We start from the raw sequence: 11,962 nt of genomic DNA, 5'->3' as shown, positions 1-11,962 counted from the left end.
CCGTCGCAACTTATCATCGATAGATGGTGTTATTTGATTCGTTTATTTACCATTTGATATTGTATTAATCTTTTTCTTAGACTAGTAAGCCTTTTTTATTTCTATTTAGACAGTCGGTCTGAAGGAGAAATCTCCAGTCATGCGTCGGAGCTGACACACACACTTTTTTCGAATGTGTTTTTAAGTGCAATAAAGAATATAGAAATACTGTAATTGAGGATTGTCTTTACAAGGGGCGGATGAAAATGAAAAGGCCACTCCTCAATTATTGTTATTAATTAGAAGTATGTATACAAACAATCATTATCGTGCATAATATAATTTTGTTCTATTTAGTTACTGGTTGCCGGTCGTTGTACAGTAGCGTAAAAAGATACGGCAGTATATCTTACTTATTTATTATAGAAATCGAGGTCATGTTCAATGACGCCGCGCGTAGTCACCGAATATTTTTGACTCTTTCGACATTACTACAGCGTCCACAGCGTCAGCGGAACGATTACCTCATACCATCTACCTATTATTAGGTAGATACGCAAGCTTCCATTAACGCACTAGTAATCACGGAACCACGCCGCAAAACGAACGTACGTTGAAAATGAATAAATACATATTCACATTTTACATCGCCGTTCAAATATACGCGGCGCAAAGCTACAAAATACTTGGCATATTCCCTTCACTGGACCGCAACAATTATGTCACATACCGGGATTTATTCAGAGAGCTGGCGAATCGAAACCACGATGTGACTCTCATTAGCCACTTTCAATTGCCAGATGCGCCGGCTACTTATCGAGAGATATTACTCAGTGACAAACAAGTTTACAAAGGACTGTCGTTCGAATCAGTTATAGTGAATGAGATTTCACGTGTGCCGTTTGAAACGTTAGTGTCTACTAAAGCTGGCAACGATGACTGCAAGACGCTTGTGAATAATAATCAGGTGTTGCACATGATAAGAACTCGGCCTCGCTTTGACGTCATAATCACGGAATCTTATAATAGTGATTGTGGACTAGCGTTGGCCGCAAACTTAACTGCGCCATACATCGCTTTCAACCCTCAACCGCTTCATCCGTGGCACTACAGTAGGTTAGGGATTAATTTTAACCCTGCACACGTTCCGCAGTCGTTGCTGCCATACGGGAAGAAACCTTGGTTCTTTGAACGAGTAAAAAGCTATGTGTTGTATCATATTACTAATTGGGTGTATTACATAGGATCCCAAGTGACGGATCACGTGTACCTGTATAAATATTTAGGGGACGATGTGCCGACGTTGGAAAACATCGCATCGAACGCCAGCTTGGTGTTTGTAAACACGTACAAATCAGTTTTTGGAGGCGTTGTACGTCCAGATAATATTGTTGACATTGGCGGAATACACATTAGGCCACCGAAAGTTATACCAACGGTAAGTTAAACATAACCAAAAGGTTAAGAAATTTATGTTCATAAAATATGTAAGTTCTCAATAGCATTAAGTATTTTTGGTATATAGATAGCTCGTATTCTGCACGTATATGCTTTAAACTCAAAGATTAAGCTGCAGGACAAAACTAACAATCTATATCTAATATTTTCATACAATGATGAATAAACATTTATTAACAACGTGTTATCTTTTTATAATAGACTTCAAAAAAAGGAGGTTACTCAATTCAACCGTATATATATTGTATGTTCGGGGATAACTTCGTCGTTTATGAACCGATTTCGATTTTGAATTCTTTTTTTATTGGAAAGGAGCTATCCCAAGTATGGTACCATGATAAGGAAACTAGTATCTGATAATGGAATCCCAGAGAAATCAAGGGAAACCCTCGAAAATCGTAGTGACGACTAGTGCATTTGTTAATTTTTTTTTCATTTACTCATGTTGAATTACTTGTCGATGTGATTGAAGTTGTTTTTTTTTTCGTTTGCGATCAAACACAATTATCGCTTTTAGCTTTCTATTTATTAGTCTAAAGTAGGCTACAGCTGTGTATAAACATTATTATCGTAATTTGTTTATACATTTATGTTTGAAATATTATATTGAATCATGCATTTCCCTGTCTACTCATTAGCACATTTTATATTGTAATAAAAATTCCCACGGTATAATGATAAGGTCAGGAGAATGACATTAACAACCACAATTAATATATTTAGTAGATATCTGTAATATTATACCTAATATAGCAATATTAATAAAATTGTGATAGTTGACAAAGTAATATGATATTTAATCTTATTGACATTATACCTACCTATGTAACACGCTGAATTAAAGCCAACCTCTTACAACTTGTGCTCAGTAAAATATATAAATTTAAATTAAATAATTTCATAGCCAGGTAATACAATTACAGGAAATCGAGAGATTCATTAACGAAGCGGAACACGGAGTTATTTACGTAAACTTGGGTTCGTCCGTCAAGGACTCGACGCTTCCTATAGAAAAATTAAATGAACTAGTATCAACATTCAGAAAATTGCCACTTCGAGTACTTTTCAAATGGGATGGAGCGAACCTAGAGAACCTGCCAAGAAACGTTATGACTATGAGATGGTTCCCACAATATGATATCTTAAGTAAGTATTGAATTTCAGTGAGAGAATCATTTTCAATGTACATTTAATGAAATAACGTTTAAGTATTGAGTTTCTAATGATACTTTCAATCTATATATAGATTAAGTATCAATAAGAAACAATGTATGGCTGAATTTATAATTTCACGTTCAGTTGAGTTTATAGACGAATTAAATAGTGATACGCACTGAGATTCAAAAAAGCTCTTAATTTAGTCGCTCAATCATTCAGTAACCATTTTTTAGATACTATGAGTTTAAAATATGAATTAATACTTCACACGCAACGGCTACGCGGCGACGGGAATTTTCTCCTCTTTCGGGTGTCCGGGGAGACACAAAATACACAAACACAAACGATTAGACCATCACAAAAATCTGTCAGCCTATACAAATGTATATCGTGAGCAGGAATCGAACCTCCAACTGCCAACGCAACAGCCAGTGCTATGGCTGTTGGGTCAACGCATTGTCCAATATGAAACGAAATACGCCACGAAAATAAAATACCCAGCCATAAATAATGCAAATCGACCTTTGGAATGAGATAATCGGCTAATTTCAACTTCGTAGAGCGTTGTCTCTGACGAACATTACTTAGGTGACGTATCGGACTGTCTATATTTCGTATGATAAATCTAATAGTGTAACATGGAAGGCACTGTAGACCTTTCTTATTTTCTGTAGGACATAATAGAAAATTTTTATTAGTGTGTACAATAAACGTATTATATTAGCTATTATAGGTATGTAAAAATGGTATTAAATACCTATTAATATTACTTATTATATTAATAGAATATTGGTATTGGCAACACACATAAGTTCGCGCCATTTTAGGCGCAAACTTGTGGAGGCCTTTGTCCACCAGTGGACTGCAATAAGCTGAAATGATGATGACGATGATGAAGTTGAAAAAATATTTTCTTGAAATTCCCTCCGATCTTCTTATTTCTGGGACTAGATATAACAAAATTGATATTTAGAATGTCGATAACAGTTAACACTTTGATATGATGCACCTTGATATTTTTAATATCATGTGGTTTTAAGAGTTAAAAGGAGGCTAAAAGTTCGTATACTTACTTTTTTCTGTCAAAATAATCAATATTACATCTAGTAATCAGAATGTATGTAGTGTTACAATATAAATAACAAACTGTAAGACATTACATTGGTGAAATTGCTAAAATTAATTGAGCAATATCAACGTCGGTCGTGAACTTTTCTATATAAGAGCGAATGCTGTGGAGTTTCAGTGATGAGAAATGATCTAGACACCCAGACCGAAAACAAATATTAGTACAATTACAAATATCCACTCCAACCGGGAATCGAACCTGCGATAGACAGTGCTTATGTAATGGTGTTTGCAATTGTAAATTTTATTTCAAAACACGATAAAAAGATTTCATAATTAAACTATGATATATCATCAATATCTAACATGATATTATTTAAATATTTTCAATATCATGATCATTATTCATTATCTAAGTGTCCAAATATTATCCGTTCTCATCAAGGTTGATTAACATTACAGTCATGATAGTAACATGATTTATGTGTTTGGTTATGATTTCCAGGACACGAGAATGTGAAAGCATTTATTTCTCACGCGGGAATACTCAGCACAATAGAAGCCTTGGACACCGGCAAACCGGTCATAGCTATTCCTTTATTCGGTGACCAGTTCGGTAACGCTGCCGCCCTGGTAGATGCTGGAGTCGCCATTGTAGTAAATTATGAAAATATACGAAAAGATTTACTACTAGACGCCATCAACGATGTTTTAGATCCAAGGTGAGTCAGATCTTGTTACCTCCTTCCTTATTTATTAGTAAAACAGTTTAGTTTAATTTTAACTACATTTCATAGTTGTCATCATTTTCTATGTTGAATTTAATTTCAAACGTCTTTTATGTTGTGATTAACGTGTGATATAACGTGTGATATAACAACAAACGAGAGATCATATTACCTCGTACGTTACGTATTGTAAATACGATTATTGTCAATGGATAGAGCATGTAACTCGATACCAGGTAGCTGCGGCTTTAAACCTGTGCTGTGCTAGCACTGCTAAACTTTGTGTCAATGTGTCGGAAAATTTTACATACATGATGTCCACCAACCAGCAATTGAAGTATATGGTGCGGATTCATCATTACAGCCTATACAGTCCACTGCTGGACATAGGCCTCCACAAGTTGACGCCAAAAATAACGTGAACTCATGTGTTTTGCCCATAGTCACCACGCTGGGCAGGCGGGTTGGTGACCGCAGTACTGGCTTTGTCGCACCGAAGACGCTGCTGCCCGTCTTCGGCCTGTGTATTTCAAAGCCAGCAGTTGGATGGTTATCCCGCCATCGGTCGGCTTCTTAAGTTCCAAGGTGGTTGTGGAACCTTGTTATCCCTTAGTCGCCTCTTACGACACCCATGGGAAGAGAGGGGGTGGCTAAATTCTTTAGTGCCATAGCCACACAGCACATGCACATGGTGCGGATTAAATTCCAATAATTTCTCTATAAAAAAGCGTTATTTTACCATAATACTAATTTAAATTATAAGTTTGAACATTAGACAAAAGAGTGTAAGTATAGATGTGTGTGTGTGTCAAATACATCATAGTGTGTGTAATGTTTTTTTATTGATCTAATGTATTTTTTTTGCATAATTTCAAAAAAATATTAGCATTCTGCAAGCCTTCTCTATATAAACTATAAGTGTGCAAAATTTCATACTCCTCCGTTCACGCAATTTTTGTAAAAAGGGGTATAAAGTAAAAACTTCACGTATTAATGTATAGATACTGACTCGGCAAACGTTGTCTTGCCGCTAAACGCTATTTTAAAATAGGGATTGGTGGTAGAAGGGTGAAAATTTAGGTTTTATGTATTTTTCAACGCTAAATTATAATAAATTAAAAAATAAATAATTTATCTGAAAAATTGTGGTGGACTACCCTTAACATTTAGGGGGATGAAAAATAGATGTTATTTGATTCTCAGACCTACCCAATATACACACAAAATTTCGTGAGAATCGGTCAAGCCGTTTCGGAGGAGTTTAATTACAAACACCGAGACACGAGAATTTTATATATTAAATATATTAGAAATACATTTATAAATTTACAACATTGAAAAAACAAAATAATAAAAACACGAAATAAAAGTCTTCAACCAACAGTGAAGTTTATTCTCCAATCTAAGATCGATTATGTTACATCATCGTCGTTTCCATGTTGACGATGATATTGACCCAAGATATTAAACCATCAACTACGTTTTATTTTTCATATACCTATATTTTTTACTTTTTAACAGACAACAAATATATAACATACCTAAATAAAATATATTTTGAGTAAAATATCTTAAAAAATAAAAAGAGGATCTCAAATATAAACATTATTTCAAGACAATTAAATAATATTACGATTAAAAGATAGGTATCATTTTTATTTTTAATAACGTTATTGCAGTGTTACAAAGTGAATACAAGAGAGTGTGATATGAGCATTAAACTAGCAGGGTTACGTGTTACGAAACGAGTGGTTCTTGCATAAATCTGTAGAAAGTAGAAAGCTTTGATGTAACACTTCACAGATGCTTGTCACGGTTTGCGGCTGTCCCGTAAACGTTGGGATGGGAAATTTAAAATAAACAAGAAAAGAAAATAATTATGAATTATTTTCATAATAAGTTTACAATATATTTTTTATCGTTTTTAATATATTTTCTCAAGTTTACAATTTTTAATAAGAAAAACTCTTCAAAATAATATGGATACGAAATTAGTTTATATTTGTACCCATGGGTATGTAATGGTAAATTATGTTAAAAAAAAAATTTCATCATGACATCTAAACTAGGCATAGCCTGTATCTTGGATATCGGTCTCTTTCGTTAGAAATTTAAAGCAAAAACTTACATTGCATGCTCATCACAAGTACACTATTTGTAATAACATGTTAACAAATAACAATAATGAATGCAATATAATGAAGACTCGATTATCTGGGTATTATAAAAGGTTTAAATAGAGCGGCGATAATAGGTATTAATAATCCTTGCAAAAGTAAATTCAAAGATACGTTTGTCGTTGTCGAAGATGTGTAACTTTTGGCATATAAATTAACTACCTACTTAGAAGACAAAAGAGTTGTTTTGATACTTTTGATTTATGATTTTGAGGGTACAACACATTTTCATGACATGGTTCATTATTAGAAAAACAATTTTTAAAAACATAAATTATTATCAAGTGATTTTATAAGATGATAGTCCGAATTATTTATTTATATTCATAATTTACTAAATTAGTCGAATTGTCAATAAACAGAACGGCCGTGATAAATAATAATATCTGTTAGTTGATAAGTTCGTTTAATCTAGTCTCCTCTGAATTAAATTAAGTCCAATAAATATGTTATCTACGATAAAAGAAGCTAATGATAAATTTAACTCAACTTGAAATTAATGGCTTACCTATATATTAAAAAAAAGTTGTATTAATTTCAGGTGGCAACAACAAGCAAAGCATGTGTCTCGAATATGGCACGACCGCCCAATGACACCGTTAGAAAGCGCCATCTATTGGATAGAATACGTAGCACGATACAACGGAGCTCCTAACTTAGTAGTGACATCTGCTGGTGTACCTTGGTACCAACAGCTACAATTAGATGTTTTGGCTTTCCTTGGCCTCGTTATATATGTTTTATTGTACGTTCTGTATAAAATTCTTAGTTTGTGCTGCTGTTGCTGCTGTCCAAATGAACCTTCAGTAGAAACAGTAACAGAAGAGCAAAGAAGGAAACGAGTAAAGTTTGAGTAATAGTATCATTATTTACTAATTAATTTATAAAAATAAGGAAGTCGGGAAAAACGTGAAAATATGTCTTCTTTTACTTCTTTAAGCCAGTTGTAATTACGTGCTATCTACTGAGGCACGTGTAATCTAACTGTAAAAGCAGTGATACTTAATGTTAAGTGAAACATTAGACTGGTTTTGTAATTAATAAAATTAAATTATTTACGTTTTTAGCTAAATTGCATTTTATTTAAAAGTATATTAACTGTAAAACGTTAATCATTTCGTATTAAATAGGTACCTAACGAAAATTGCATAATGATAATCCTCGACTATGCAGATGTGTGCTATAGATATGACACAAGAGCAATTTAATAGATTAGAGCGTCGATAAAATCTTGCGATAGGTACGTTTTATCTTTAGTTTACGTAAATATTATCACATCTCCTAATTTCGTTCTAAGCTTAAGTAATTCCCACTTCACTTTGGCCGTGATATGCACATCTTTTCTTTTCTCTATAACATAGGTACTCCATGACCAAAATTCTCCCTCCTACCTTCGGTCCCGTTTTCCATCTTCTTCCTACCCCAACACGTTATCACGTTCTAGGAGTTCTTGCATTACATCGATGCCTGAAGTCCTCAGACATAACACAAAGTTTCTACTCAATTCCTTCATACTGCGAATATTCGATTACAATTGCCTTGTTATTTTGTCACATCACTACAAAAACAAACAGTTGACATAACCTTGAAACAGCGCCGTTTGACGTGGTTTGACTTTTAAAAGCTATTGTTTTTATATTTGTTAATTAAGTAATTGTAATAATTTTAGCCCAAAATTAATACATTTATTGTAACTTGGCATAATTATTCAAATTTTAATGTTATCACTCGTTAATAAGGTAAATAAAAGATATTTAAAATTTTGCCGTAAATTGTACGCCAGTTCAAAGTTACATCGCCTAATCGATCACGACCTGTCAGAAATGCATTCTTTGAGTGGCCGGACTATATTTTGGTCGTATGTATTGCAGAAGAATTTTATAACTATATTATTAGAGGAACGCTGGGTAATAAGAGCAATCTGGTAATGGGAGCACTGAACTATTTCCGTAAATCTTCTTCCTAAAAACTTGATCCTGGGTACACGAGTCATTATTACCATTCGTTAAGCTTTAAGGGTTGGTTGTGTGGTTTTTGCTCCACACTTATAAAAACTACAGATTGCCAGTGTCAAATTAAGCATGAAGTTATATTTTTATTGTTTTATCTTTAGCCTTTTAGCCTAGCATGTTTACGTAGCTCCCACTTCCCTAATAACTTCTACAATAAATTTTTATATAATTTTAGAGTCTGATATGTATGTTCTTTTTATTTTAGATCTCTTGATACCAGATACCAGAATTATCAACTTTTGTACGCTAAAGCGGTAGTTTTAGCAGTCTGGTAATACCGCTCGCAGCGCAGAGCTATCGTGCGAACAACACAGATGAACAGTTGTGCTAAATACAGTAATTTCAGTAATACATACTTTAATTTTACCATACAGATGCAAACAAAAATGTAATACTATTTATTTAATATGCAAAAACACAAAAACTTAAAAATAAAATTTAACACATACTTTTAAGAAAAACATACTTTTGCGATATGAGGATAAAACACATTCTTCACTTCAAGATACGTCTAGTTTAGCGGCAATCAACTATCAGCCTTATATAATATATACACAGCCACCCAAAAATCGACGATATGATAGTGTCTGCGTAAGAGCTCGTCCCTGAACAATCATGAATTATAAACGTCTTTTGAATTTAATTATTTTTGTCTTATCTTATGTAATAATCTTAGGTAGAAGAAGAGGAAGAAAAAATATACTTTATTGTGCATAAAAGTAAAAGTACATAGGTATCTTAAAAAATAAAAACTTATAAAATAATAATATGCACAAAGGCGGTCTTATCGCTACGTTAGCGATTTCTTCCAGACAACCTTGGGGTAGAGGAGATTTTGAACAAAACAGTAGGCATCGAAAAGGCAAAACAAAGTGAATCCTACAATTATAATAATAATAACTAATAACTAATATAATAATAATAATAATATAAATATATAATAAACATATATAAATAATCATTACAGCCTATACAGTCCACTGCTGGACATAGGCCTCCACAAGTTTACGCCAAAAATAACGTGAACTCATGTGTTTTGCCCATAGTCACCACGCTGTGCAGGCGGGTTGGTGACCGCAGTACTGGCTTTGTCGCACCGAAGACGCTGCTGCCCGTCTTCGGCCTGTGTATTTCAAAGCCAGCAGTTGGATGGTTATCCCGCCATCGGTCGGCTTCTTAAGTTCCAAGGTGGTTTTGTGGAACCTTGTTATATAAATAAATACACAAATAAATATATACCTATTACATTAATTATTAAGTAGGTAATGGTTTATCATAAATATAAAATTGAATAATTATTTACAGCGCATTAACAGATAACTAAATCTAATAGAGTAAACATCTTACAATTCAGATAAGTATCTTTAATTAAGCTTTTTAAAAATAGTAAGTCTGAGCCTCGTTCAATCTTTTCACGAGGATATGAAGGGCGCTGTAGTTTTTGATGGCCAAACGTCGGATCAGTTCGAAATGCGTAGGGGTGTCCGTCAGGGCTGCATGTTGGCTCCTACCCTGTTTGGTATATTCTTTTCGATTATCCTAAGAACTGCTTTCGACAATAGCCAACAGGGTATCCACCTTCATACAACAGTAGACGGAAAACTATTAAACATCTCACTGCTTCAAGTTAAACGAAACCGTCATGATCTTTTCGTTGACTCTTTGTTATTTGCCGATGATGCAGCTTTTGTGGCAAGCTCAGTTCTCGAGCTTCAAACAATCATGGACAAATTTTCCGAAGCATGCACTTTGTTTTCCATGTCCATAAACCCCAAAAAACTGTGTGTGTCGCTTTTAACATAAATTACAACAGCTGGGAAAAATTAGCCGAGAACAGAGACCAATGGCGGAAGAGTGTGAAGGATGGTCAACAACATCATGATGAAGCCTGGTTTGGACTCTTATCGGACAGGAGAAACAAAAAACATCAAAACAGCAACATCAATTACACTAGCGCATCTTTTCCTTGTTCGTTGTGTGGTGGAGTCTGCCGCTCCCGTATCGGCTCAGCCATCAGAAAAATGCTTTTCAGACACCGTTTAAATCGTCTGGAATAGACGTAAAGGCCCATGATGAGTACCGTAGTCAGTTTGAGACATATAATCGCGCTCTTCGTTGACAATTTGGATTTAAAGCCGAATTGAGCGTCGTGAATTTTAGTAGCTTTCTTTAAATGCGTTTCAAGCAGACTGTCCCGAACCTTAGCTATGATTGTCGCTAGGGATATAGGCCTGTAATTGGACCTGTCTGCCACATCACCCGTCCTGTTCTTCACTATAGGCACAACCACCGTCATCATCATTGCATCCAGCAGGTGACGATAACTGACACAGGTTGTTGAGTATGGTAAGCACGCTGGAAAGACGTCTAGAAACGATTATACCGCTTAACTTTTCACTGGGTGTACAGATTTTGGTGACTCATGTTTTAGTCAAAAGCCGCCCTTGTCTTGTAGTCCTATTTAAATTTGATCGAAATCTTCTGTCCACTTTTTGAGTAATCTTTGATAACGCGTATTTACTTTACTATTTTTTCGTCTACCTACGTTGTGTTACTTGTCGATGTAATGATAAAGTCAGTTTTTTTGGTTTGCGAGCAAACACAATTATGTTTATTCTTAAAGTCTGTGGTTAAAATTATGGTCAAATTTTGGCCAGTGGGACTACTAGAAATTATTGATCCCACAGCATAAAGTTTTCTAAAATATTATATATTATTAATATAAATATATTGTGTGTTTGGCCGACGGTTTTTGTGCTTTTGGAGACACGATGGGAAAACCAAAAAGACTGCCAAAATACCCAGACAACGGCAAATGTCTGTATAGCCAATACAAATGTTTATCTTGGGTAGGGAACGAACCCGAAACCGCCAACGTAATAGCCAAAAACCAGTACTGTGGCCGTTGCACCAACGCATCGTCGTAATTTTTTGAGTAATATGAATCTAAATATCTGCTATCAGAATGTCCATGACCTATGAACCAATATGTAATATAGTAATAAACGATTATAATGTTTTATCATTCACAGAAACTTGGTTGCTGAATGTACTGTGTGGCTACGGTACTAAAGAATTTAGCCACCCCCTCTCTTCCCGTGGGTGTCGTAAGAGGCGACTAAGGGATAACACAGTTCCACTACCACATTGGAACTTAAAAAGCCGACCGGTGGCGGGATAACCATCCAACTGCTAGCTTTGAAATACACAGGCCGAAGACGGGCAGCAGCGTCTTCGGTGCGACAAAGCCAGCACTGCGGTCACCAACCCGCCTGCCCAGCGTGGTGACTATGGGCAAAACACATGAGTTCACGCTATTTTTGGCGTAAACTCATGGAGGCCTATGTCCAGCAGTGGACTGTGATAGGCTGTAATGATGATG

At 35.0% G+C, this 11,962-nt stretch overlaps 1 protein-coding gene across 1 annotated transcript; it reads left to right on the top strand.

The window, feature by feature from the left end:
• Positions 1 to 583: 583 nt before the first annotated feature.
• Positions 584 to 7,640, top strand: LOC123661168 (UDP-glycosyltransferase UGT5-like). Its single transcript, XM_045596155.1, has 4 exons — positions 584 to 1,417; positions 2,361 to 2,583; positions 4,169 to 4,385; positions 7,110 to 7,640. Exons 1-4 carry the CDS (start codon positions 599 to 601, stop codon positions 7,423 to 7,425), a joined length of 1,575 nt encoding a protein of 524 aa, XP_045452111.1. The 5' UTR covers positions 584 to 598; the 3' UTR covers positions 7,426 to 7,640.
• Positions 7,641 to 11,962: the final 4,322 nt, after the last annotated feature.

The sequence above is a fragment of the Melitaea cinxia genome, chromosome 16 (assembly GCF_905220565.1).
Source record: "Melitaea cinxia chromosome 16, ilMelCinx1.1, whole genome shotgun sequence".
Taxonomy (NCBI): Eukaryota; Metazoa; Arthropoda; class Insecta; order Lepidoptera; family Nymphalidae; genus Melitaea; species Melitaea cinxia.
The sequence above is the reverse complement of the archived record's forward strand: the minus strand, read 5'-3'. Positions and strand labels throughout refer to the sequence as shown.